The sequence below is a fragment of the Barbatula barbatula genome, assembly GCF_947034865.1.
Source record: "Barbatula barbatula genome assembly, chromosome: 23".
Taxonomy (NCBI): Eukaryota; Metazoa; Chordata; class Actinopteri; order Cypriniformes; family Nemacheilidae; genus Barbatula; species Barbatula barbatula.
Window position 1 is genome coordinate 13,758,691 of NC_136786.1, and position 23,833 is coordinate 13,782,523.

The window sequence follows — 23,833 nt, forward strand, 5'->3', positions numbered from 1 at the left end:
CCTCAAGCACCTCTGTCAACGAAATATATATAATATAAATATATAGTGCGATATACAGTCAAGCTTTATCTTTTTATAACCGCCTTCTTGATCATATACACGCCAGTTACATTTTGAAGTAGGCTACTGTATACAGTAACTGTTCTCCAATGGATGTTATGACTCTGCGCTGTGTGCTGTGCATGTTTGCAGATGGTATTTTAGGGTTATTACAAGAACACTGGGGATCTACAAAGCAGTCATTTATATGGCAAGATCAATCAATAAAATCTTAAAGATTAGCATTCATGTTTACACATTTGTTGTGAATTCAAAAAATGCATTTTAGAAAAGAAACATTCATTTTAAACGTATCAATTATATTATCAGAGTAAATAGATCTACACTCAGTCTTTTCAATCAACACTTCACTTAAACACATGGCCCACACCCAGAGAAAACTGATCTTGGATCAGACATACAAGACTAAATGATACATCGGGAATGAGGAGAGTCAAAGCAAAAAAACTTTGCCCTTCCTAACCTTGACTGTGGCAGAGTCTTAGATGGAGGCAGGTTGCCAGATCAAGGCAGAAACTCACATCTAGTCATTAAAGTTAAATAATCCATTCATGTATTAAACACAGGACAATCCCACGCACAATAATGAGCAGAAATGTCAGAACACCTGAAATTGCTTTTGAACTTTCAGTTTATGTGTATGTAAACATACGGTACATGGATCCTATGGCCAAGCCTGGGAGGAAAGAATGTCACATTATTGCCTGTTAGTGTTTTGTGCTATATAAATAGATGGTTTCATCTTGACAACATAAACAAACATTACTGCGCATGCGCATTTTTGTGACTTCTTAACTACATGTACACATTCACAAACAATAGAGTGAATATCGATTATTTCTGATAACAAGCAAAAGAAACAGAGAACCGTTACTTGGCTAAACTTATCTCTCCAATATTTTGAATTTAGACTGTGATACCAAGCTCAACCGCTAGAAGGCAGTGTACTACAGTTTTCTTTAAATGCGCCAAACTACAGGACGCCTTCAACAAAATGTTTATTTCATAAAAATAAAAAAATAAAATTAATACAATTATTATACAATAATAACATTTAATAATATTAACAAATCAATTATAAATAGTTATATTATTAGACACTAGCCAAACACAAACCGCAAGTTAACAGAGGGTCAGGTCCACGCGTGGCCGATGAAACGGTCTATAGTATATAACAACTGTTTAAAATGATAAAATATAAATTATAATACTTCGATAAAATATAGTATTTTCCCAAATTTTCTGGTTTATCTGGTTTAATACAGCTTAACAATATTTTGAAAATTCACGCTATGACTTTATAAGTCTTATAAACGTTATCAGTCCCATGAAGATCACATGGGATACACAGTTCTTTATTGCCCTTACAGGTCACAAAAATAGCTTGCACCTGCAATTCAGCTGAGACCTTTAGCTTATAGGGCAGAGAACTGAAGGTAATAATTTGACAGGAAAGTGTAAGTGAGACCAGCATTAGTGCAAAAACAGTTCCTTCTTCTTCTTAGTATTATCATTTTGATTAATTGATTACGATTATTACATTTAATTGTAATAATGATAATACAATTGTTCATTTTTAAATTATTTAATTTGATCTGTATGTTATTACATTTTTTAAATATAAAGTATATTGTTTTTCACATTTTTCTTTTTGCAGATCCTTTTTATTCAGATCTATTTTAATTCTGTTAAGGGTTTTTATTTAGACACAACAACATGCCTTAGATTCTGGCAGCTGTTTAGGTGCTTGTTAAGCTCTCAGAGTGAGATTCCATGGTGGAGACTGACCCCAGGACACCAGCGTCTACAGCAGTCTCCTGTACCTCAACCATAAAGGGGCAAAAGTCAAATAGCAGCTTGACTCTTAGAGGAGGTTCCCAGACACATGATGTGGTAACCTTCCTGTTATCACACTGCATCACATATAAAGCATTAAGATGATCCACATAAATCATTAACATTTAATTCGTAGGTTTATAATAAAACAGAAGATTATATCTGGTGCATGTGAGGCGAGCATGAATTAAATAGATGAGAAATCAATTGATCATGTATAACCTGGTTTTCAATCAGGGGTTGGTAAAGGGTCACTAAAGATACCCGGTGTGAGTGAAAGACTGTATACAAAAATTCCAAAAACATAGTAAGATTTTAAGAGAAATGACACATTTCAAGAGAAGACAGACATGCACACACACACAAACACACACCAACAAGGAACATATGGGCAGAGATTATATTTTACATTACATAACTACTCAGTAGCAGCAGCTGTTTTTTAGTGTCTGCAATCACTGTTGGCTTACCACAGACATCTTTTAACAGTCTACAAACCTTCACAAGAGGCAGTTTTTCAAGGGTCAGGTGTAATAAACCAGCCGGACTTCGCCCATGTCTTCTGCAGAGCGAGCTCCACTCGTGATGTACGAGGAATTATCTCTAGACACATCAATGGAGTGGAGCACATACTCTTTAACAGGTACGATTTGCTCGCTTTAACCGTTTCATGTAAACTTACATTCTAATAAAACAGAAAACAGATTTTAAAAAAACGTTGAGAAGAGCATGTTATTGTTTCAAAGATATTGTCTCTAAGCTCATACGATTGTCGCATACTGGTTTTCAGCACACGAGAAACTGTGATTTATCAGATAATAACTGACATATTATCAACATGGCATGGTAATGATTAATATGAGAAAAGTTGCATGGTTCAAACAAAGTTGTTTTCTGTGTTTTTTTACAGGGAATACATTTAACCATTCATGAAATTCTGTTTGCTCGATTTGACTTTAATCTGAAATCATCATATATAAGGTTATGTTTTAAATCTGTGAGGATATATAGGTGCATTACATACACGTTGTGCGTTTAATTTTGCTTTAAAGGTTTGGTCGACCATGTGACTAAACGTCACTAATGTCAATCGCTATGTGATGTGTGTTCAATGCAGGTTGGGTTGTAATGAAGTAGAGAAAGAGGAAATGGAAGTGAAGGGCATTTTGAAGAGGTCTCAGTCACTCAGGAGTGTTTCGACTGATAATGGCCTGACCTGGACTGAAGCTGGACTCAGAGACAAACGCAAGTCTGTCTCTCAGCTTGTGGCACAGTGAGGAACATATTTCCCTGCTTACATTGTAAACTGAAACTAAAATCCTGTCAAGATTATTTGATTATACTTTTTTCTCTCTCCTTATTATTTCTCTTTACATTTAAATGCATTCTATAAACATGTATATACATGGAAGTATTAATTTTTTACCTTTTGAGTGTGTGCTTTGAATCAGAAAGATTTTCAAACCAGAAATATAAAGAAACTACACTTAACTTGAACAAAGTAATTGATATGATTCTGTTCTCCAAAATAAATGAATAAATAAAATGAAATAGAACCTTATCATGTCTTCACCAGGTACCAAAACTCTCCTGGCCGTAAAACAAACATTGTGGATACAGGTGACATAAAGCATCAGGTACAGTAAAACTCTAAACTATACATTGTTTTTCTTTTTTTTTAAAGTCCTTCCCTGTCACACGGTATGAAATTAAAAAAATGTAAAATATGAGTTATTATTATTATTATGAAAATATATTGTTTTTTAGTTATTTCTGCAGAAATACAGAAAAGGTAAAAGTTTAAAAGGTGTGTGTTGATGCTGTGACCGGTGTCTTTATTTGATGTATTTCAACATTATTATTTACTTTGTTTGGGGTTTACTTAAAGGGTTTGTTCCCCCAAAATAAAGTTACCTAGTTATTAGTTACCTAGGTATGTACCTAAACCCTAGTTATTAATATATTAATACCCTAGTTATGTCAACCAAGCATATTAACATCTTACTGCTAATCGTATTCTCCATATCATAAAGTACATGAAGCCTTATATTTAATCACAATATGTCTTCTACTTTGGCTCCACCAGCAGACCCTTCAGGTCACACCGATGTCCCTCAATGATGCTGATGGCAAACTCAATAGTCCAGTGAGAAAATCAGACATTAGCGAGAAGTCGAGAAACTCTCCTCTCTCCCGCAGTAAGTCAATGGAAAACCTTCCTCAACGCAGGCCTGTGGGCACCACGGCACTCAGAGAGCTGTTTGAGTCCAAAGTCTCCATCCAGCCTCGGTCCAGGATCAACAATATGGCACATGAACCAGTGGGCACTGAGAAAGCACAAACACTTCCAAATAACTACAACACAATATCACAAGTAGAAGCAGAGGTTAATAACAGCCTCGATAAACAAGATTTGAAGACTGAAGTGGATCAAATGATGTCAAAGGTAAACAAATATTAAATCAATAATCATATGTTAAATAATAAAACGACTAAATATTTAATAAATGATTTCTGATGTGTATGTAACCTAGTTAAACTGGCAGCCGATTTGTCGAAGGTCATGTGCACATATTAATATCAAAATAAAGCTTTATATAAATTCCCCAAAATGTGTATAACAGAGATACAATTATTTCTCTTTCAGAATGCAAGAACAAACCCAATAACATCCAGATCTGAGAGAAGAAAGACGATTTCTGGCATTTACACTGAGAAAAGGTCCTTTCCAGAAGGTTTGTACATAACGAAAGGCTTCTAGTTCAAGGTTAAATGTCAAACATTGACAAAGTGTCATCAGGTGACCTAAATGTCAAGAGCAATCTATATACAGTACAAGACACAACATAACACAAAGTACATAATATGCATAGTACAGTAAACCTTTGAGCATTAGTGTGGTATAGAAAATACACATTACACCAGAAACACCAGGTGTCATAACAGCAGGAGCTGTCAACAATGACATGAGCTGAAAATAAAGTTAAAAAAAGACATGAAAATAGCATCATGCTTGTTTTTAGAGCAGTCTGAAAAGTAGGTAAGTGATTGACTCAGCCTGGTGTGGCAATAGCAGAATAGCAATATAGCTCCTAAAATAGCTGGTTGGCACTTACCCTTCCATGGGAGCCAGGCATGGTCAGCTGTTAGCAGAACAGAAGTGGCCATAGGCTTACTGACACACTTGGAGGACACACATGGCCGACAGACCAGTCGAGGATCACTACAGATCTAAATATTAGAACAATTCAGAAGGATCTAGAGAAAGCATTGAATGGTGAGTCCTTTTTTGACCATTTTAAACCATTATGCTTTCAGCATATTTGATTAAGTATTGTTCATGTAAAACTACATGGCTAATTTTCAACATTCAACATGTTGTGGTAATACACCGTTGTGTGGAATTTCAAAATGTTTACTTTGGTTGGTAAATTGGTTACCGGCACATAAATGAGCATAAATGTTCACATTCACATGCTGAATACTTTTGAATCGTAGCTCTTGGTTACATGGTTGGCACTTTTCAAAGTAATGTTTGTGGTCAGCTCGACAGCAACACTTGGTCAACGTCTATAGGTGCCAAAGTGGTTTTAGGTCACCAGCCTGAAGCAAAACATACATAATAAAGCAAAACATTTACAATATTTTGATCTTGAAATTACATATTAGTGTGACTTTAAACTTTAGCCCATTCAGTCATATATGTGTGTGTGTGTGTGTGTGTGTGTGTTGATTTTTTAGAAACAGGGGTCAGATGTTATCCCACCCACGTTTTTCAGCATACTCAGACTGCACACTTCACTTATGACTTGCATTCATAGCAGCTGTTTCCATTACTATAATGAGAACTGACAAAGCAATAACCATCAGTGTTTCAAAAGAGAGACACTGTAACACACTCTTAACGGGTTAAACAAATTTTTAAAACAATATAAATGCTTGAATTGATGAAGGGATGAACGGAATTGTTTGATGTCAGTTGTAAATCACAAATCAATGAATCCATAATTTATTTTAATTAAATTTTTATGAATTACTGTAAATGTCATGAAAATCTATGTGTATCTACAATGTGTCTACTACATAAAAATAATATTAAGCCATATTAAACAGATGTAAAAAACATTTAACAGAATAGTACATTTTAAAACATAACTATTGGTAAAGTTTTCGAATATACAGTACAGACAAACCGATGTAATGTATAAAAACATTTAAGTAATTATTGTGGTATGGGTGGACCGTTATGAGGTATTTTTACTCTCAAGTACATTTTTAAGTGTTTGTACTTAGTATCACTGCTTTTTCTTCAGTAATATTTTACTGCACTACATTATAAAACATACTTTTTACTCCACTACATTTCATGTTCTTCTCACGCCTCGCCCTCCTGACACAGACCTTGCTAAACCACGCCCCCCTTGCCACAATACTCTTATAAAGTACCGATACTTCAGAACTGTACTTGGGTAGAGTATCAATACTTTTATGTAACAAACATTGGACAACAGTTAATTGTTGCTTGAAAAGCCAATTGTGTAATCTCAGAAGTAAATTACAGAGACAGCTTGGCACATCTGACTCCCTCACGTACAGATGGAGATGGTTTGAATAAAAAGGAGGTTTTTCTGCATCAAACTTGGTGGGTCCCAGATAAGGCCTCCATAAGAACTAACAAACAATATTCCTGACCGATCACATGACTGCTCACCTCCCACAGATAGACAAGCTGTTCCTTTGAAATTAAACAAATAGCTGTCCGTCTACGCCTGTGGGCCACAGATGTTAAAGCACCGATATTAACCTTGATACTGTGTCATTCCTTCATTCTGGAAATAAAGATCCAATGTCTAACCCAACACTGGTTCTGATGTTGATGTCTTACAGAGGATAAAAGAAGGTCGGTTGCAGACTTCAGAGACAGCTCGACTCTACAAGGACGAGAGATAACCTCTATTTCGGTCAAAGCTTTGTCTGCACTATATCTGTCAAAAGTGGCAGCTGCAGAGCCTGCGGGAAACCTTTTCAAACCAGTTAGTACTTGTAGCTGCTTTTATTCCTCATGATACATGTGGTGTTCTGTGGGGTCACAGGAGTAAAACAAGGTGAAGTGCAGGAAGAATATTTTGCTGAATTGCATGTTCAAACATTGAAAAAAAGTTTATTATTGCAGAATATATGAATGATTATATTTTAGCTTTGGTTAAGAAATCATTCAAGTACTATATATCGTCGCTGTCCTTGCGAAACCTTGGTAAAAATAAAATACAAATCTTGACAGATGGAGATTTTAGAAGGACAGCAGCGATATATTCATGTAATTAACACAGCATACAAAAGTACAACTTGCCTTCTGAAATTATTTTCCTGATCTTTTTTTTATCAGCCTCACTATCAATTAGTTAATTCATTCTTTGGTGTTCACATTTAATATTTGGTTTACTCTAGGAACTGGATCTGACTTCTTCAAACGGAAAGAGAATAAAACCATTCAAGGTAAAATACAGATTTTTTTATAATTTACTAAATTGTAATCCATTGGTGAGAGACATGCCAGTTGAGAGCTTTGGCTAATCACTACTAAACATAACCTTACTGACTGACTTACTGACTGAAAATATGTCTTTATTGTGTGTGAAAATGTTGTGTTTACGGTAAATGAAGTGTACAGTGTGAAAAATGAAAGAAAAACTGATAATGTACATGGTAATTTTCTGCCAGGACAATATTCCTTTATTTAATGGACATTTACACTAACCCGCAATGCAGTTCAACATTTACTGTAACAGATACACGGATACATATTTTTTAACAGTGTATTCTACATCTTCATCTTTAAAATATAAAGCATTTGATTTTGTATCGCCTTGTGTAAATCATGTGGTACCTATTTGTTTGCCTGCTTGTTTTTTTTACAAAAGCCTAACCATTAACAAAATTTTAACGGTTTATTTTGCGTCTTCATGTCATTTTATAATAAACAAGTTCTGTTGACCCATAAATCTCAGATTTATGTGAAAATTAAAACAACAGACTTTTGTGTTTTATTAACCATACAAATAATATGTTCTTGGTCTTTGGGCACATAACGCTGCAATCAAAATACTGACAAGAATTTTAGTTTTCAACTGTTTTCAAATGCCTGCGTTCAGCCTAGAAACAATTGGCACGAAACTTAGATTTTCTTGGCATGCAGTTTGGCTTTCTCACAGATCAACAGGTATGTTTAAAACAACTTAACCATTTTTTAACCAAAACATAAATATACATACAAATTACAAGCTAATGGCTAATTTTCATTATTTTACTCTAAGATGGCTGAAGGTGCACAGAACATCTCTCAACAACATCTCATTGCATATGAAAAAGAAAATGCATCTGAATTAAACCCAACTACAAATCATCTGGAAGTCAGCACAGAGGAATGCAAGCAGGCCTTCACTTCACCAACCCCCAAAAGAGAAACGATGTACAATATGCACCAACGGCGACAGAAGTGTGAGCTTAAACGACTGCTAAAACACACATGCCCGGAGTTGAAAAACGTAGACAATTTGGTAGACGAGGAGCTGGCTGATATTCTTAACACTGACCCAGATAAAGACACAGGATACCAGTCCAGTGATGTCCAGTCCAGGCGCTGGTTATTTGAGAACCAAGCAATACGAGATCTGCAAGATGTCAGGAGCACATCTGGTTTTTCTGAAGAACCCCTGTGTAGCTCCCACAATGATGAGAACCAACTGCAATCTGTCTTTCAGACCAAAACTCAACTAAATGAGGCAGAAGAAGTGACATCAGAGAGCATCATTGAGAGCATCAAGGTGGATGTCAAAGCCACACGAAAAATGTTTGAAATTCAATCGTCAGATTCTTCAAAAGACAGTCAGGTTCCTTGTCCAAAAAGAAATGTTGTCTATGAGGAGCAGAGTAGATCAGAACAGAAACCAAAGGTTGATTCTTGTGATTTTACTGATGTAACAAAGACATCAAACATCCACCATAACAATCTCCCAAGTGTCACAGATGCAAATGAGGTATTCGTAGGGGTCTCCAGAGCCAAACAAGCCTTTGAAAACAGGACACATGACCAGGAGAACATCTCAACATCATTTGACAGTCTAAGCAAAGAGGAAGAAATGCTGAAGGCCAATGTAAAAAATAGAGCCCAGATGTTTGAATCTACTCCTCTTGATAAGATCAATCAACAAACCAAGGAAGAATCCGAAACTATGCTGGAGAGCATGCAAGATACTTTAATTTCTTTATGGAACTTCAATATCATTCAAACCAACGGATCCATCCTTGAAGCTAATGAAACAGGGCATGTCAGAAAAGCCAGATATAGTTTTGCCAAGGGTTTAAAACCAGAAGTTCATGAGGAAGAGATCCTGACTGGAAGTATAAAGAACATCATGCTTCAGATACTACCAGGAACAAACCTGAACCCCATTATCACCTTCCTAAAAGAAGACAGTCAGGGCAATGTTGAGATTAATAAGGTAGATGTTCCAACTCACTTACTTCCATTCACTGTACTTCAAGATAAAGACTGCAGAATTGCAAACGTGGTGCAGATTACAGAAGACCTTCTTGGTCAAGAGAAGTCCCTGAGGAAAGGAGTTTTAATACACGACTGTGTCACAGAAATGAGAGAGATAACAGTTTATGCTCTCTTTAGCCACAGCGAAGAGAGCACAGGGGTGATGGAGTTTGGCAAATTGGATTGCAAGTCTGTTTCTTCAAATCTAATACAAATGGAGCCTGAAAATAAGGATGTGAAGATAGACATCAGTTGCACATCAGGAGCTGTGAGAGCTAATTCTTCAGCAACGGACCTGGAAGCAAACAGAACCATTAATGTACAGTTAATGCGAAGGTGCATTGAAAAGGGAGACCTTGATCATTTAAAACATCTACAAGAAACACTATCAAATGAAGATATAAGTGGTTCTTCTGAGGAAATAGAGAAAACAAGTGAGATTATTTCAGGTAATGTTAAAAATATCAAAGCCCTTTTTAGTACAAATGTGAATGATAAAAGCTTGATTTTAGAGTCTGCCAAAAGCAAAGAATTGAAGGTGTCATCGACAGAAAGTGTGAAAACTACTAAGACTGAAGAACTAATCCAGACACAAGATGAAAAACACTCTAGAATGAGTAAAAAAGGAGAAATATTTAAAATCCCAGATATCACAGATGATGGAGTTGTTCTTCAAGCAGAGCTGGTTGATGTTGTTGAGGATGATGAGTTGCTGAATCTACAAACGGCCATCAGGAATCTTCATCACGCCACGATGGAAGCTAAAGCTCTTCAACAGAGTGTCCAAGCAAAACTTCAACCTGAAACCAACCAAATCCAACAGATCACTGACCTTGGATCAGCGAGACATGAGTTAACAGAAGTCAAGGAATACAATAATGCAACTGAGGACAAAGAGCCCTTACAGATCTCCAAAAGAGAGCAAGAAGAGGGAAGTGACGATGGTATGAGAGGTAGCATACAAGCAGCGCTTGAATCTTTAGGAAAGTCTAACTTTAATGTCACGAAGGGGGATTTTCGAGCTGCGATGATTTATAAAAATTCAGGCAAGGCGTTTACAGGACACAAAAAGGGAACAGATGATCAGTCAAGTGATAGAACTGCTAAAGAAACCAAGAAGTCTTCTTCTTGGCTTCAAACTGAACAGCAAGTTCTAAATAGACCACATGAAGGAATTGACACACCTTCTTGTCAGATGTCACCGGAAAACAAAACATTTACAAAACAAATGCATGTTTCCACAAACTCTCCTCCTAAGAAACGTAAAACTCCAATCGGTCCCAAACCAGCAATCCCACCTAAACCAGATCATTTAAAAATGAAGTCTAACCCAACTGACTGTGATTCCAAAGCAGCTCACAAAGGACAAGTCAAAACTATTTGTTCAAACAAACCAAATGAGGAGATTAAAGATACCTCATCATGTCCCAAATCATGCCCAGACCCAATGTCTTACAAAGAGGTCCTTTGCAAGAATTTACAGGTTAGTGGTGACACATGTGAGACGTCAGTAAACATCAAGATAAATGATGGTCCTATGCAAGCTGTTGAAGAATCTCCAAAGAGCTCTGCAGAAAGTGAAACATCCACAGGGTTTCATGCTTCGCTTCAAAACTTTGGTGCGAAGGCGGGTGGATCAGTAACACCAGTGAAACCTAAAAGAATCAAAATGGCTCAAGATCATGTGAAGAACTCCACAGAGAACATGAAAAACAATATTGAAATTCAGCGGGTTGACATCACACCCCAGTGTAATGGTTCTCCTCATGACAGCACCTCCACGTGTGAGAAAAATGATAACTGTGATGATAAACAAAAGAATGAAGTGGTCAGAAGAAAAAAGAAAACGAGACGAGAAACTGAAGACGAAAGGAGGCAGAGGCTTTCGGTGCACATGGACGAGATCATGAAGGGCAACGTCACAGTTGTCATTGACATCTTGGACAAGCTGAAGAAACAAGAGGAGCTGAAAACCATACTTTCCAAAGTCGAGGAAATCGAAGACGACACCAACGAAGTCAACGTGAGCTCTATTATAAATATCTTTGATAACATGCCGGATTGGGTTGTGCCACAGGAGGAGACCAGTGGTTCTAAAACGGTCATGCGGGAACGTAGAGATGGTGCTTCAGATTCACCTGTGGAACCGGAAATGATGTCCTCCATGCAGGCGGCTTTTGGGGATCTAGAAAAAGCAGGGGCTGAGATAATCCATTTGAAAGAGCAAACACTTGCGAGACTCATTGATATAGAAGAGGCTATTAAAAAGGCTCTTTACTCTGTATCGACTCTAAAATCGGATTCTGATATCGTAGGGCTCTCTGGTCTCTTCAGGGAGTCGATGGTGGCGGTGCAAGGCTCACCTAACTCAGGTAACATAAGGAAAATCAGCATCGGGTCAAGCAAATCACCAAAGGCCCAGAATGGACAGGCAACAATACCAGTCTCAAAGCCAGAGCGTTTAATTCCAACGACCAAACAGAGATCAGTATCCCCAGCATCTCCTTCATTCATTTCCATTCAGTCAGCAGCCAGGAAACCTGAAGAGTCTCTGATCAGTCCCCAAAAAGCCAAAGAGGTCAAACTCCAGTGTTGCTGTACTGCATCTTCAGATGGGAAGCAGTGTGCTGCCGTGAAGGAGATCTCCATTAGTCCTGCCAATCCAAGACGTCAGGTCAGTGTGTTAGAAGTTCAGACAGCACCTAAAGAGAGAGTCATTGGTACGAAAACTATCAGTGAGAACTACGAGAAGACGGACTGCTTCGGAAACAAGTTCTACTCTTCTAAAACCTCTACTGTTGTCACGACTCAGCCTGAAACCAGGACAACTTCAAAGAAGTTTATCACGACAAGTCCTGCAACAACAGAAATTGTCACATACCCAAGAATCAACACACCTTTAATCAGAGAAGACAGGCCTCCGATGTAAACACTGGTGCATGTGGGAAATTTATTTCCGATTAACAAGGGAAAGTTGTTGACCACATATACCGTATAAGAGATCTAATGTATTTGCATGTAAATGTAATAAATGTGTGTACTTCTTTTGCTTGTGGTTTTATTCTATGTTATTTTATTCTGTATGGTGTTTTTTATGAATATTTATTGCCGTCCAAAAAACTTGCTATGGCTTGTCATATTATTTTATGTTGCATGTGAAATTTATATGTCAGATTTTTCAATAAAAATAGCAAAGGAAACTATGTGTGACCCATTTTAAATTGGAACCAAGCAATTGCTAATGTTAAACTTCAGTAAAAACATAATTTTAAAAGTAAAAGGGAATGAAATATTCCATAAGAGAACCTAAACTCATTCATCATTGCAAAAATGTGCATCGAACTTTGTGTCTTACTAAAGATCATATTTACAAGATGCGGCACTGTTATTGCAATAAATGGGAAGAAAGGCAACTCTCAATATGGCCGCCCAAAATAGGAGATCTTTGTGCAATTTAAGCTAAGCAAACCAAAGTTATGGTGCGGTTGTACTCTACGTAAACAACTCTTAATTTAAGATGGTGTATTCCAAAAGTCTTTTAAAGGGACAGTTCACCAAAAAAATCTTTAATCATTTACCCGGCCTAATGTCATTCCAAACCTGTATGACTTTCTTTCTTCTGCAGAAGACAAAATAAAATATTTCGAAGAATGTCGGTTACCCCATTGACTTCCATTGTATGGACACAAAACCAGGAAGACATTTTTCTGAATATCTTTTTTTGTGTAGAGTTGATGGTAACAGAATTTAGATTTATGGGTGATCTATGCGTTTAACGGTCTTTTGGTACAGTGGTGTGTTAACCCTTCATCGTAACTGTAGTTTCAGCCAGCAGCTCAGGAAACCTGCTCAGCTTGTCTGAAACCTGTTTATCCAATGGAAAGAATGGTGACTGAAAAACTCATTTTTCACAAAACCTGTTTCTGCTGCAAGCACTGCAAAAAGAAACTCAGGTAAGGATTTTTCCCAAGAGAATAACTGAAAACATTGAAATTAGCTAAACAACTGTAAATGTACCGTAAGTGTAGTGAATTGCTTATATTATTGTTATAACTGTATATTTATCTTGTATATATGTTGATATAATACTAGATTTTTGGATGTGACTAGAGTATGCAGTACAAATCAAAGCTAAAAATTAAAGAGGAAATGCTGAAGTTGCAGTTCTGTGCCAGATTTCAGACTTTGGCTCTTAAGTTTTGGTTCGGCTCTTTTTTAAATGCTGACATTGCATCTGTTATATAGTTTACAAACTGTTAATTTACTTTGTTTTTTAATTAAATATGGACTTTGGCACTTAAAACAACCGTATAAGTAAAATATTATTTTCTTGGGTTTTAGTCTTAAAAGCTACGCTCCTCTCTACGGGGAATTCTACTGTGTTTTCCACTACCAGCAGCTCTTCAGGAGGAAGGGCAACTATGATGAAGGCTTTGGCCATCAACAACATAAAGACCGTTGGCTATAGAGAAATGGCACTGACATCAATTAGAGACAACGAACAAGTGTATGGTCCACAATACTGACAGATGGTCAAACGTTGGGAAATGTATTGGATTTTCTTTTCGTGGTTCTTTTCTTTTCAAATTCAAATGTAAGGACTTAACAATAACATTTCGGTAACGTTTGGTAAAATCAATACCATTCCATATATTTTTAAATGCTTGTTGTTGTCTCTTGAACTTTAATACAAAATATTTTATACCTGTCTGAACATATCTGAATAGTTCAAAATTGACAATGATTTAAAATCAGGAGGCTGTTTCATTGTTTTAATTACTGAACTTTTAAATAAGTACATTTAATAAGAAAAACAAAGTCTTTCCAGTAGATTCAGTTCGGCTGTAACAGCAATAACCATGTGAACACAGTGTGTGATGGTAGATCTGAATTTTGCAAAGGGTTTAATGATGAAAACAACATTTTGTTTTCTCTACATTTCATATTAAAGATAAAATACAAAAATCCAATGAAAATGTATCTCAATCAATAAAAAATTACAAACGTGTTTCCTGAAACGAAGTGAGCATGCCTGTTATCCTGACCCACTTTTTCACACACACTAATACAAAACTATGAAAAAACCCTACCATTTTATAAATAGTCTAATTTCATAATTTGGTCTTGTGAGACATTTCTTGTTCCTCATTTAGCCCATTTTCAATAATCTTCTTCTTTGAATCCCTGTCGAAAATGAAGGAAAAACAGTTTTGTAATTCCTTGCAAACTTGTAAATATGTTAAGTTTCATTGGACATGGTTATTTTAATTAAGAGAACATAAGCCATATAGTATGAAAAAATAAAGACATAAACGCACATGCTCTCATCCACAGGGATTTCAGTGTGGTCCTGAAGTTCTGTGTTACGTGTCTCTGGGAGCAGAAAGGTCAGAGCTCCGCCCAGAAAAGGAAGAGTGCCAAATATGACCATTGGGATGGATGGATGATAAACGTCCAACAGGCTGATCAGAGGTGCCAGAATCCCAGCTATACGTGCACACATGGAGTTCAGTCCCACTCCATTTTGCCTAAATTGAAAAATTTGGGAATTATTTTCAAAACAGACATGCGAATAGCTTCACTTCAGAATGAATTCAGTACCTGACAACCGTTGGGTACAGTTCAGCAGTGTACACATAAACTATAGAGAAGGCTGCAGCCAGAGAGAACTTTCCAATCACTGCCATCACAGTAATGGCTATAGGGTACCCTGAAAAAAGTACACAACTTAAAACATGTTGAGCACATAAAACAATTGATAATGGAGGGGAATACATACGTGCTGGTATAGCAGAAATAGCAAGGCAAGCAATGCCTCCGAGGAGCAGCACACCACTCTGGCAAATCTTACGTCCAAAGCGTTGAATAAGAGGGAAACAGCTGAGGCGGGCTGGAAGCTCTGCAATGCCAAAGATGAGTTGAGTCAGGTAAATGTCCAGGCCAAAGTTTCCCACGTTCAGACTGACTCCATAATAAACCAGGCTTGTCACAAACCTGTGATAACATAAACACATAAATGATAACAGGTTGGGCTTTTTTTGCATTGCCTGAGAATGTTTGATAGGGCTTTATTGTTACGGTAATGTATGTTAGACAAAATGAATCCGATGATCTAGTTGCCTGATCTAGTTTGAAGCAGGTGCACATTTCAAACAACAGTATCTGAAATACTGTGAGACTCACCACATGTAGCTCATGATGAGAGCTCTTTTTCTCAGGTAAGGCACACGGAACAGGTCCAGCATGGTGCCTGTTGTGGCTGTGTTCTCTGCCTCCATCTGACAAATGCATTAATCATGTAAATTCATCATGTAAAAGCTACTTATTATTCTGTACGACCTTAAGAAATATGACCGAGAGGAAGTGCTCAGTGTAATTTATTTAGAAAAAAATCTACTTTTAGGAAAAATAAAGCTTGGCTGTTAGTGATTCTGACCTTGTCAAGTAGATTTTCAGGAACCGTCCTGCCATTGATGCGGGCAGCTTTCAGAATCTCCTTCTTGGCCCTTTCCTGTTTACCCTGAGTCAGAAGCCATCGGGCTGATTCTGGAAGTATCCTGTCACATATACACAAGAAAAACTCATGTACAGTATCTTTTGTATGTTTAGCGGTTAGTAACTGTTGCCATGTTCTGGTATAAAGAGCTACTGTACTGGATGAAGATGCTTTAAAGTGGCAAGAATGTTACTCTTACCAGTAATAGACAACGAAAAGTCCAACTGGTGCGGACAAAACAAGCTGTAAAATCCTCCAATTGTGGATCCCATAGGCCAAACCAGACAGCAACATCTGACCAACGGCCACAAAGCAGTGAGACAATATGGTAAAAAGGGCCCGCTTAGCTGAACCGCACCACTCAGATCCTAAAACATACAAGATACAGTTTAAGATGTAGCTGCCCTGTGGTGTAAACGGATAAAACAACAAAAATTGCCAACTTGCATGTCATAAAAGGACAGGTCACCCCAAATTAAAAAAACGTTTTGGTTACCAATGTCAATTTTCCTGCTGTGGTTGTCCATGGCATTTTCCTTTTTTGGGTGAAATGTCCCTTTAATGTACTGGAATGATTAAAATCTCATGTGTTACCCAGAACAAATGTGTTGATAGCGATCCCTGATATGGTACTGCCCACCACAAAGCGGAGGGCTATGTAGACGTAAATGTTGGGGGAAAATGCTACTGCCACCCCAAACACAAACTGCAGTAACAAGGAAAGCAGGGTGACAAATCGCCTGCCATATCTGTAGGAAGAACACCATCAGGAAAAGATTAAAATTTACAGAATTTATATACTTTAAGAAATAAACAGCCCTTTATTGATTGTATGGCCACACACAAATGGAAAATAACATTACAGTATGACACCTTTGTTGTTTTAAAATAATCACAGTGTTCATTGTATCATTCTCATTTTGATCAGGTATTCAACTCTACACCTACTTGTCTGCCATTGGCCCAAACAGCAGAGCACCAATAAGAAGACCAGCCATGTAGATGGACTGAGATGCCTCATTAAAAATCCTATTTTCACACACAAGGTCAAACTATGGTAAAATAAGGAAAAAAGATAATAAAATGATACAAATATGCTAAAAGCAAATCTGCAAATGTAAATGATTCATATATTAAATTATATGATTAGGCAACAATACTAGGAATTAGGAATATAATACAATTAACAATAATACATCAAGAACATTTCTTATATATGTGAATTTTAACATTTACTAGGCTGTACGAATGAATATAGATTAAATAAATGAATGAAGATTTTTATAAACAGAGATTTATAAATGCAATAAAAATATATTGCTCATTGTAAGCTAATGCATTAAAGGGATACTACATTTCTTAATTTATAGATTTCGACGAATCTTAGCAACTGAGATTTCAGGGGTTGACAAAGGAAAATTTTGTTTTCCAAATATCTTCTTTTCTGTTTAACTGACCAAAAAATATATACAATATTTTTTCTACTAGTCAATAGTGCACCAGAAAGGTTGCTTCATTCGTCCAAATATCTTTCTTTGTGTTCTTTATACAGTTAAGGAAAAACGTTTTCTTTTTTGGGTGGACTATCCCTTTAAGTATGTTGTTAAATTAATTATATTAAATATAATGTAGCGAGTTTACTACGAACAAAGGTTGAAGAATAAATAATACAGACACGAAAAAGAAATTACATAAGCCCCCTTTTTAACTAAAAAGAATTAGTAATAGGATACTTTCAAGAAAATATTCAGTTATGTATCTAATGCGATACAAATGTTACTTTATCCTATTAAAAACCTTTATCAATCTTTGAAGGTTGTTACCATATTTAATTACTTGGGTCTATAAAACGAATACCTTATTAAAACGTACATAATTTGTCATATATAGACTAATATGCATAGTAAGCGTAATTTCTGTAAACCACATGACTTAAATACTGAACTTTTTGTGTCAAACAGGAAGGTGCATTACCTCATTTACAAGAGAGCTGCTACCCTCTGGTACCTTATAAACCCACCCGTCGGTACATGATGTTGTTGCATTTAAACCATAAGCTTCAATAACGTCAAGCTCCAGATCAACAGGTGTGAACATCGTACAGCTCTCATACTGTCCATTGCTGTCCATAGGAACGGTGAGGTTCACCTGTCTCTCATCAGTCAGGTTATGACCCCCCTTTAAGATCCAGTCGGTATTGCAGTAGTGTGGGAAGCTGATGGCGGTGAAGACTTGACTGAACATGTGGAAAGCCGTGAAGATGTTGGGGAGACATACCGCCAAGAGCAAGCGCTTCTGAAACGGCCCAAACTCCCCGACGGAGGCGAGGATCTGCGCGAAGTCGATCATCTTCACTGCACGAGCGTCTGTGGCGTGTCGATGTTTTAACACGTCCTGCCATTCACCCTCGCGGAGAGAAATTAATTTTTAAACGCGTCACAAGTCCATGTTCAGATCTACAAGCGCTCACTTATCTTTTACTAGCGATATGGATTAGATTACAGATAAACCAGGGTTGTTTCAGAGCTAAAACTAGACCCTGCTGGAAAATAAGTGTAAACTGTTGTGATATGCAGGTAGAGTCAGTCAATATTAAGACAATATGTGTGGCTTATTAAGCAAAGATAAATCCTCTTTATCAAGAACAGATCTATGCCTAGACCTTTTTAAAATGATATATTCAATAATGAAGCCATCCTGCTTTATTGATTTGAAATCATTTAAAGAAACATGGTAAAGATTTAACAAAAAAACAGTTGTTTTTTATTTTTGGTCATTGCTTACAATAAACTCACTCGGAAGGCCGTTTGTCCCTTTACTACAACACTGGTCTGCATTAAAAAAGGAAGGTATGTTTCTGAAATAGGCTATTTGACCTTTTTAACTACGCTTTATAATGCATTACATAAAACGTTGCATGCTTAAGTTTTTATTTAAATTATCTTATACATTGCCTATAAAGCATTCAGGATGCTACACACTGTGTTGAACACTTAAATCTAGGCCTAAGCATTAGAATTATTTGTATTTTTGTACCTGACTGCACAGTCAAGAATAGTGGACCCAATAGTGATTTTTCATAACCAGAATACTTGAGATTGAGCTTTCCAACTATTTCCTAATCTCTTTTAAATTATTTTCAATAAACCTGGAAAAATATTTTAAATATTTAAAATGTTATAATTGAAGGGTTTTAAATGTTATAATTACCTGAATATTATTTTTTATAACAGTTTGTGTAATTAAAGGGACAGTTCACCCAAAAATTTTAATTCATTCATCATTTACTCTCCCAAAACTCTCTAAACGTCTTTGTTCTGCTAAACACAAAGGAAGATATTTGGAAGAATGGCAGTAACCAAACAGATCTCATGCCCTGCCCTAATAGAGAAAATAAATACGATGGGAGTCAATGGGGATGAGGTTTGTTTGGTTGCCGACATTCTTTACTTTACATTCTTTAATTCTTATTATTATTATTATTTACAGGTTTGGAACAATCTGAAGGTGAGTAAATGATGACAGAGTTTTCACTTTTGGGTGAACTATCCTTTTAAGATGCATTTCTGTACTGTACATGTGAACATCATTTTCGAGTGTGTGACTAAAGAAGTGATAATCAACCCCAAAATTAACATTTGTCATCATGTACTCGCCCTTGGGTTATTCCAAGCTCTATAGATGTCTTTGTTCTGCTAAACACAAAGGAATCTATTTGGAAGAAAGGCAGTACCCAAACAGATCTCCTCCCCTATTTACTGCCATAGTAGAGAAAATAAATACTATGGGAGTCAATGGGGGGTGAGATTTGTTTGGTTGCCGACATTTTTCCAAACAGAGTCCTTTGTGTTCAGCAGAACAAACAATTTTTTACAGGTTTGGAACAATCTGAAGGTGAGTAAATGATGACATTGTTTTCACTTTTGGGTGAACTATCCCTTTAAGATACATTACTGTACATGAGCATCCTTTTCAAGTGTGTGACTTAAGTAGTGTTAAAGGGATAGTTCACCCAAAAATGTAAATTCTGTCATCATGTACTCACTTTCAGATCCAAACCTGTATGACTTTCTTTGTTCTGCAGGACACAAAGGAAGATGTTTTGAAGAAAGTTTGTAGCTGAACAGCACCGAATTTACTACACAAAACCAAATGTAAAGCGCGGCTTCTTTCAAAATATCTTCTTTTGTGTTCTGCAGAAGAAAAACTCCTACAGATTTGAAATGACGTGAGTAAATGATGACAGAATTTTCATTTTCGGGGTGAACTATCACATTACTGACAGGGATAACTAAACCTGGAAATAAGAAAGGTGCATCCAGATGCTTTTGGCCAAATATTGTATTATTCCTGTTATCGCAAAAAATTTTAAATCATTTTTCTCCCTGTAATTTTAGTACGTGCACCTTTAAATCCAGGAGAACAAATTAAGGGCTTACCTGTTAAAAACATCACAGAATGCTGTAAGCACCTCAAAGACAATGAGATAAACCAGCAAAACTCACAATGTGTCTGTGCAGCTGACACCTCCCATCACCTCATTTATGAAGAACATCAAGGCCATCAGTGAAACATCCCATATAAAAATCAAACCAAATTACATTATTTACATTTACAGAAGTTCAATCAAGTTTATCCACATCAGAAATACACATGAATACTTAAGAGTTCAATTCCAGAGCAGAAAAAGCCACACACCAACATTTCATTTCATCTCATCTGACTTTTTCCAAATCACTTACAGAGAAATAACTATAAAAATAAGCAATATTCACAAATAATGTTGCGAAAATTTAAAACTACAATTCACAAAGTATTGTGAAAAAAAAGATATGATGTAAAAATGTAAAAACATTAAGGCAAGTGTTTCCGAGCAGCATGAGACAGTAAAATCTGCAAATTTGCCCAGTTGAGAAAACACACATTAAATAAAAAAAGGGTTGCGAAGCATGTTAAGGTACAACGGCCAGCTGTTATTACTACTGTTTTATCATTAGATTTATGTGCGTTATAGCCAAATTAAAACCTTTTGTAGTGTACAGTCACTAGCCAGTAAAAAAAAAACTTCCTGTACAACAGCTTAGAAAGTTGTAGTACTTATGAAAGTGTAGTTGTGTTGTCTAAAGTTTAAGAAAATGTTACATTCTCTGAGATTTAAAACAAGATTCAAACACGATTTTAAAAATGCGTGTCTGGGTTTGTTTAAACGAAGCTCCCAAATAAATAATACACACAAAGCCCTTTCTGAAAAAAAAACTATACTAGCTGTTTCTCTTTAAAGGCATTGAAAAAGGGTACATGCAAAAACTGCTATAGCTGTTGTTACCACAGTCACTCATTTCTACCATAAAGTTTCATCGTGTTTCATTCCCCCATATGCACCAAGTCGTTATAATAGAGAAGCGTTTTAAAATGTTTAATTTCAAGGGGCATTCAGATTGTGCAAAAGTAGGAAAAAGGAAAAGAGGTTCAAAAAAGAGAAAGTATAAATATAAAAAAAACATTAAGATTATAGCTGGTTGTGATGATAATTGCATACTTATATGCATAAATTGTAAACTTTATTTTAATTTATTCCTACAAATTATGATAAATATCATCTTGTGCAATTTATCATGAACTCCTTTGTGTTGGCGTAATGGTGCTTTTCTCTTTGGCAACAGTGGTTTCTTTTGGGAAATTAAGAGAGGGGAAAGTATATCAATGTATCATTCTGTTGGTATGTTTTCACATTTGTAGGCAATTCATGGTCCCGCACAGAGCTGAAGTTTAGTTAATGCTGAGCTGGGCGAATCCCAAGAGTTTGACATCATCAGGAATGTCCGAACCCTCGACACCAGAGGCCTGAAAACACATCACGCGTCGTGTTACAGCAGAAGAGTGTTTAGCATCAGCACACAGCAGCATCACCCGAACTCACACTCACCAGCTTAAAAGTCTGATTTTTATTGGAATGAGGCTCTTCCACTATCTTCTGCAAATTAGCCGCCACTAAAATGACACAAAACAGAGGTTTAAAACTAAAGTAGTTTTACTACTATGGTTAAGCATTATTAACCTTAACATACTAAAACAGCAACACAAGAACTTTTTAACAACCTCTTTATTTATGCATGTTGTCAATTCATTTTTTTAAAGAGCATCTTTTTGGATGTATTAATATGACCAAGATGACTAATTTGCTTTTTTAATTAGTAAGCTAAGAATGTGTCGGACTAGATTTCCTTCATTTTCCAATCAAACATGTTCTGGTTTACCTTTGTTTGAAGGTTTAACATTTTGGACCCTAACAGTATATTGATAAGGAAATATATGAAAATGGATGAGTATTCCTTACCTATAACTAAATCTCTCCCATCTACCAGGCCAGCGGACACCAGCTCTTGAGAAACCCCATCTGCTGTGTCTACAAAGGGAAGATATATAAAATATATAAAGCAGGGGCGTTTCCTCCGAGGAGGCAAGGGAGGCAGTGCCTCCCCACCCCCTCGAAAATAATCGAATGAGAATATTATTAACAGTTCAGAAATAAAATAGGACAGCAGATATAACGTATTGAGCTAAATATGAGATAAATCAGCGTGTACAACAGTGTGAAACAGCGACCCCGCTCGAAGAATTCCAAAGGGAGGCAGCGTTTCTATTGCCTCCTCTAAGCTCATTGACTTTACATATACCCGCTAAAGCGTGCCGTGAGTTTGAGTGGGGGTAATTGAAAAGAATGGAGAAAAGTCACGTGAGATGAGGCAATGCCTCCAACGGGCTATGATTGGATTAACTCATCAGCGAGATCCCGCCTTCCTGCTCGTCTTCATCATACATTTTAAACTGCGTGCGCTAAATTAGATTGAACGTTAATTAAATTGTTTAATTAGTTGTATTAATCAGAGTTTAGGATTCGTGTCGGAGATAGCGGAGGCAGAGGAGTTATCGATTGTTGACAGAATATTACATGGTTCAGATTTGTTCAAAAACTTTTGCTTGTGATCAGGCTTGCTCGGGATAGCAGCAAGGCTAAAGTAAGTCACATCTATTTGATTTGATCTCTTAAATGCTTTGAGTATTTCTGGGACTGCTAATAATTAAATTGATGGTATTGGTAATGATGTTATTCTTATATAGGAAATCCCAAATGTTCCAGAAAAAGATGAAGTTGGTGTTGATGTACCTTTTCCCAAAGCAGGGAAAATAAAAAACTAAAAAAATCAGAAGTACATACTGTAATGAACTTGTAGTAATTAAAATGAATTTTTCACACATAAACACTGAAATGACACTGGTTTTCTGACAATCGCACTTGTTAATAGTGCAGAGATGAACAAAAATTACATGGGTAGAAATCTGCCTCCTCATTTTTTAAGTCCACCGCACGCACACCACTGATATAAAGATATACTGAATATTTTCTTGCAGGCACTGTGCTTGTGCTTGTACAGTATATCATTCTTACGAAACGTAGTATGGAACATAGTAACACTACTGTCAGTGTTGTGGAAAACAGTCGATTCAGTGAATGTGTTACAGAAGTATTGTGCTGCTCTTACCTCTGCCAGGCATGAACTCAAATCGAATGTCATTCAGTTCCTTCTTCATGTTTCTGTAGGACAGCCAAAGAGAAGAAAAATGTCACGTTTGAAGTTAAATGTCAGATCATATGAAATGTAAACTACAGACATTACTTTACAAAGACATGAAAAAACATGCAGGAAAATCCTGTTCTATACGATGGTAAAAAAAGTTCCTTATAATATTGTGTTACTTTTTAAATGTTATTAATCTAATATATTAATTTGTTGTGTTAAATTAACTAAAACTAGTTTTAAATGAATTGAAATTAAGTGCAATAAAACTGGTCTCACATAGCCTACCACAGTAAGTACTGTATATCATTGTAACAT

General features: G+C 36.4%; 3 protein-coding genes across 3 annotated transcripts in view; 1 reads left to right on the forward strand and 2 right to left on the reverse strand.

Annotated features, from left to right (window-relative positions):
- The first annotated feature begins 2,320 nt into the window (after nucleotides 1-2,320).
- Nucleotides 2,321-12,630, forward strand: LOC306912133 (xin actin-binding repeat-containing protein 1). The gene is made up of 8 exons (XM_079488001.1): nucleotides 2,321-2,539; nucleotides 3,014-3,169; nucleotides 3,473-3,533; nucleotides 3,983-4,342; nucleotides 4,544-4,631; nucleotides 6,784-6,929; nucleotides 7,345-7,392; nucleotides 8,196-12,630. The coding sequence occupies exons 2-8, from the start codon at nucleotides 3,045-3,047 to the stop codon at nucleotides 12,366-12,368; spliced, it is 5,001 nt and encodes a 1,666-aa protein (XP_079344127.1). The 5' UTR covers nucleotides 2,321-2,539; nucleotides 3,014-3,044; the 3' UTR covers nucleotides 12,369-12,630.
- A 1,481-nt stretch (nucleotides 12,631-14,111) lies between these two features.
- Nucleotides 14,112-18,367, reverse strand: slc22a13b (solute carrier family 22 member 13b). The gene is made up of 10 exons (XM_079447359.1): nucleotides 17,910-18,367; nucleotides 16,884-16,987; nucleotides 16,530-16,684; nucleotides 16,135-16,303; nucleotides 15,876-15,996; nucleotides 15,623-15,717; nucleotides 15,219-15,433; nucleotides 15,041-15,149; nucleotides 14,758-14,967; nucleotides 14,112-14,623 (listed from the first exon to the last, which is right to left on the reverse strand). Exons 1-10 carry the CDS (start codon nucleotides 18,282-18,284, stop codon nucleotides 14,551-14,553), a joined length of 1,626 nt encoding a protein of 541 aa, XP_079303485.1. The 5' UTR covers nucleotides 18,285-18,367; the 3' UTR covers nucleotides 14,112-14,550.
- Nucleotides 18,368-20,446: 2,079 nt separating this feature from the next.
- The window catches only part of oxsr1b (oxidative stress responsive kinase 1b), a 35,471-nt gene continuing 32,084 nt past the window's right edge, over nucleotides 20,447-23,833 (reverse strand). Inside the window, exons 15-18 of the mRNA XM_079487561.1 lie at nucleotides 23,480-23,532; nucleotides 22,273-22,341; nucleotides 21,862-21,926; nucleotides 20,447-21,779 (exon numbers count right to left, since the gene is read on the reverse strand). Of these exons, the coding sequence (XP_079343687.1) occupies nucleotides 21,705-21,779; nucleotides 21,862-21,926; nucleotides 22,273-22,341; nucleotides 23,480-23,532 (262 nt within the window). The 3' untranslated portion in view covers nucleotides 20,447-21,704. The remainder of the gene's footprint in view (nucleotides 21,780-21,861; nucleotides 21,927-22,272; nucleotides 22,342-23,479; nucleotides 23,533-23,833) is intronic.

Excerpts from the sequence above, each read along its gene's own strand:
- LOC306912133 (XM_079488001.1), top strand. The coding sequence starts at position 3,045 with ATGGAAGTGAAGGGCATTTTGAAGAGGTCTCAGTCACTCAGGAGTGTT. Across the intron at positions 3,534-3,982 it reads CAGGTGACATAAAGCATCAG|CAGACCCTTCAGGTCACACC; the intron begins GTACAGTAAAAC and ends TGGCTCCACCAG. Across the intron at positions 6,930-7,344 it reads CGGGAAACCTTTTCAAACCA|GAACTGGATCTGACTTCTTC; the intron begins GTTAGTACTTGT and ends GGTTTACTCTAG.
- slc22a13b (XM_079447359.1), bottom strand. The coding sequence starts at position 18,284 with ATGATCGACTTCGCGCAGATCCTCGCCTCCGTCGGGGAGTTTGGGCCG. Across the intron at positions 16,988-17,909 it reads GCAGCTCTCTTGTAAATGAG|TTTGACCTTGTGTGTGAAAA; the intron begins GTAATGCACCTT and ends ATTTTACCATAG. Across the intron at positions 16,304-16,529 it reads TATCAACACATTTGTTCTGG|GATCTGAGTGGTGCGGTTCA; the intron begins GTAACACATGAG and ends TGTATGTTTTAG.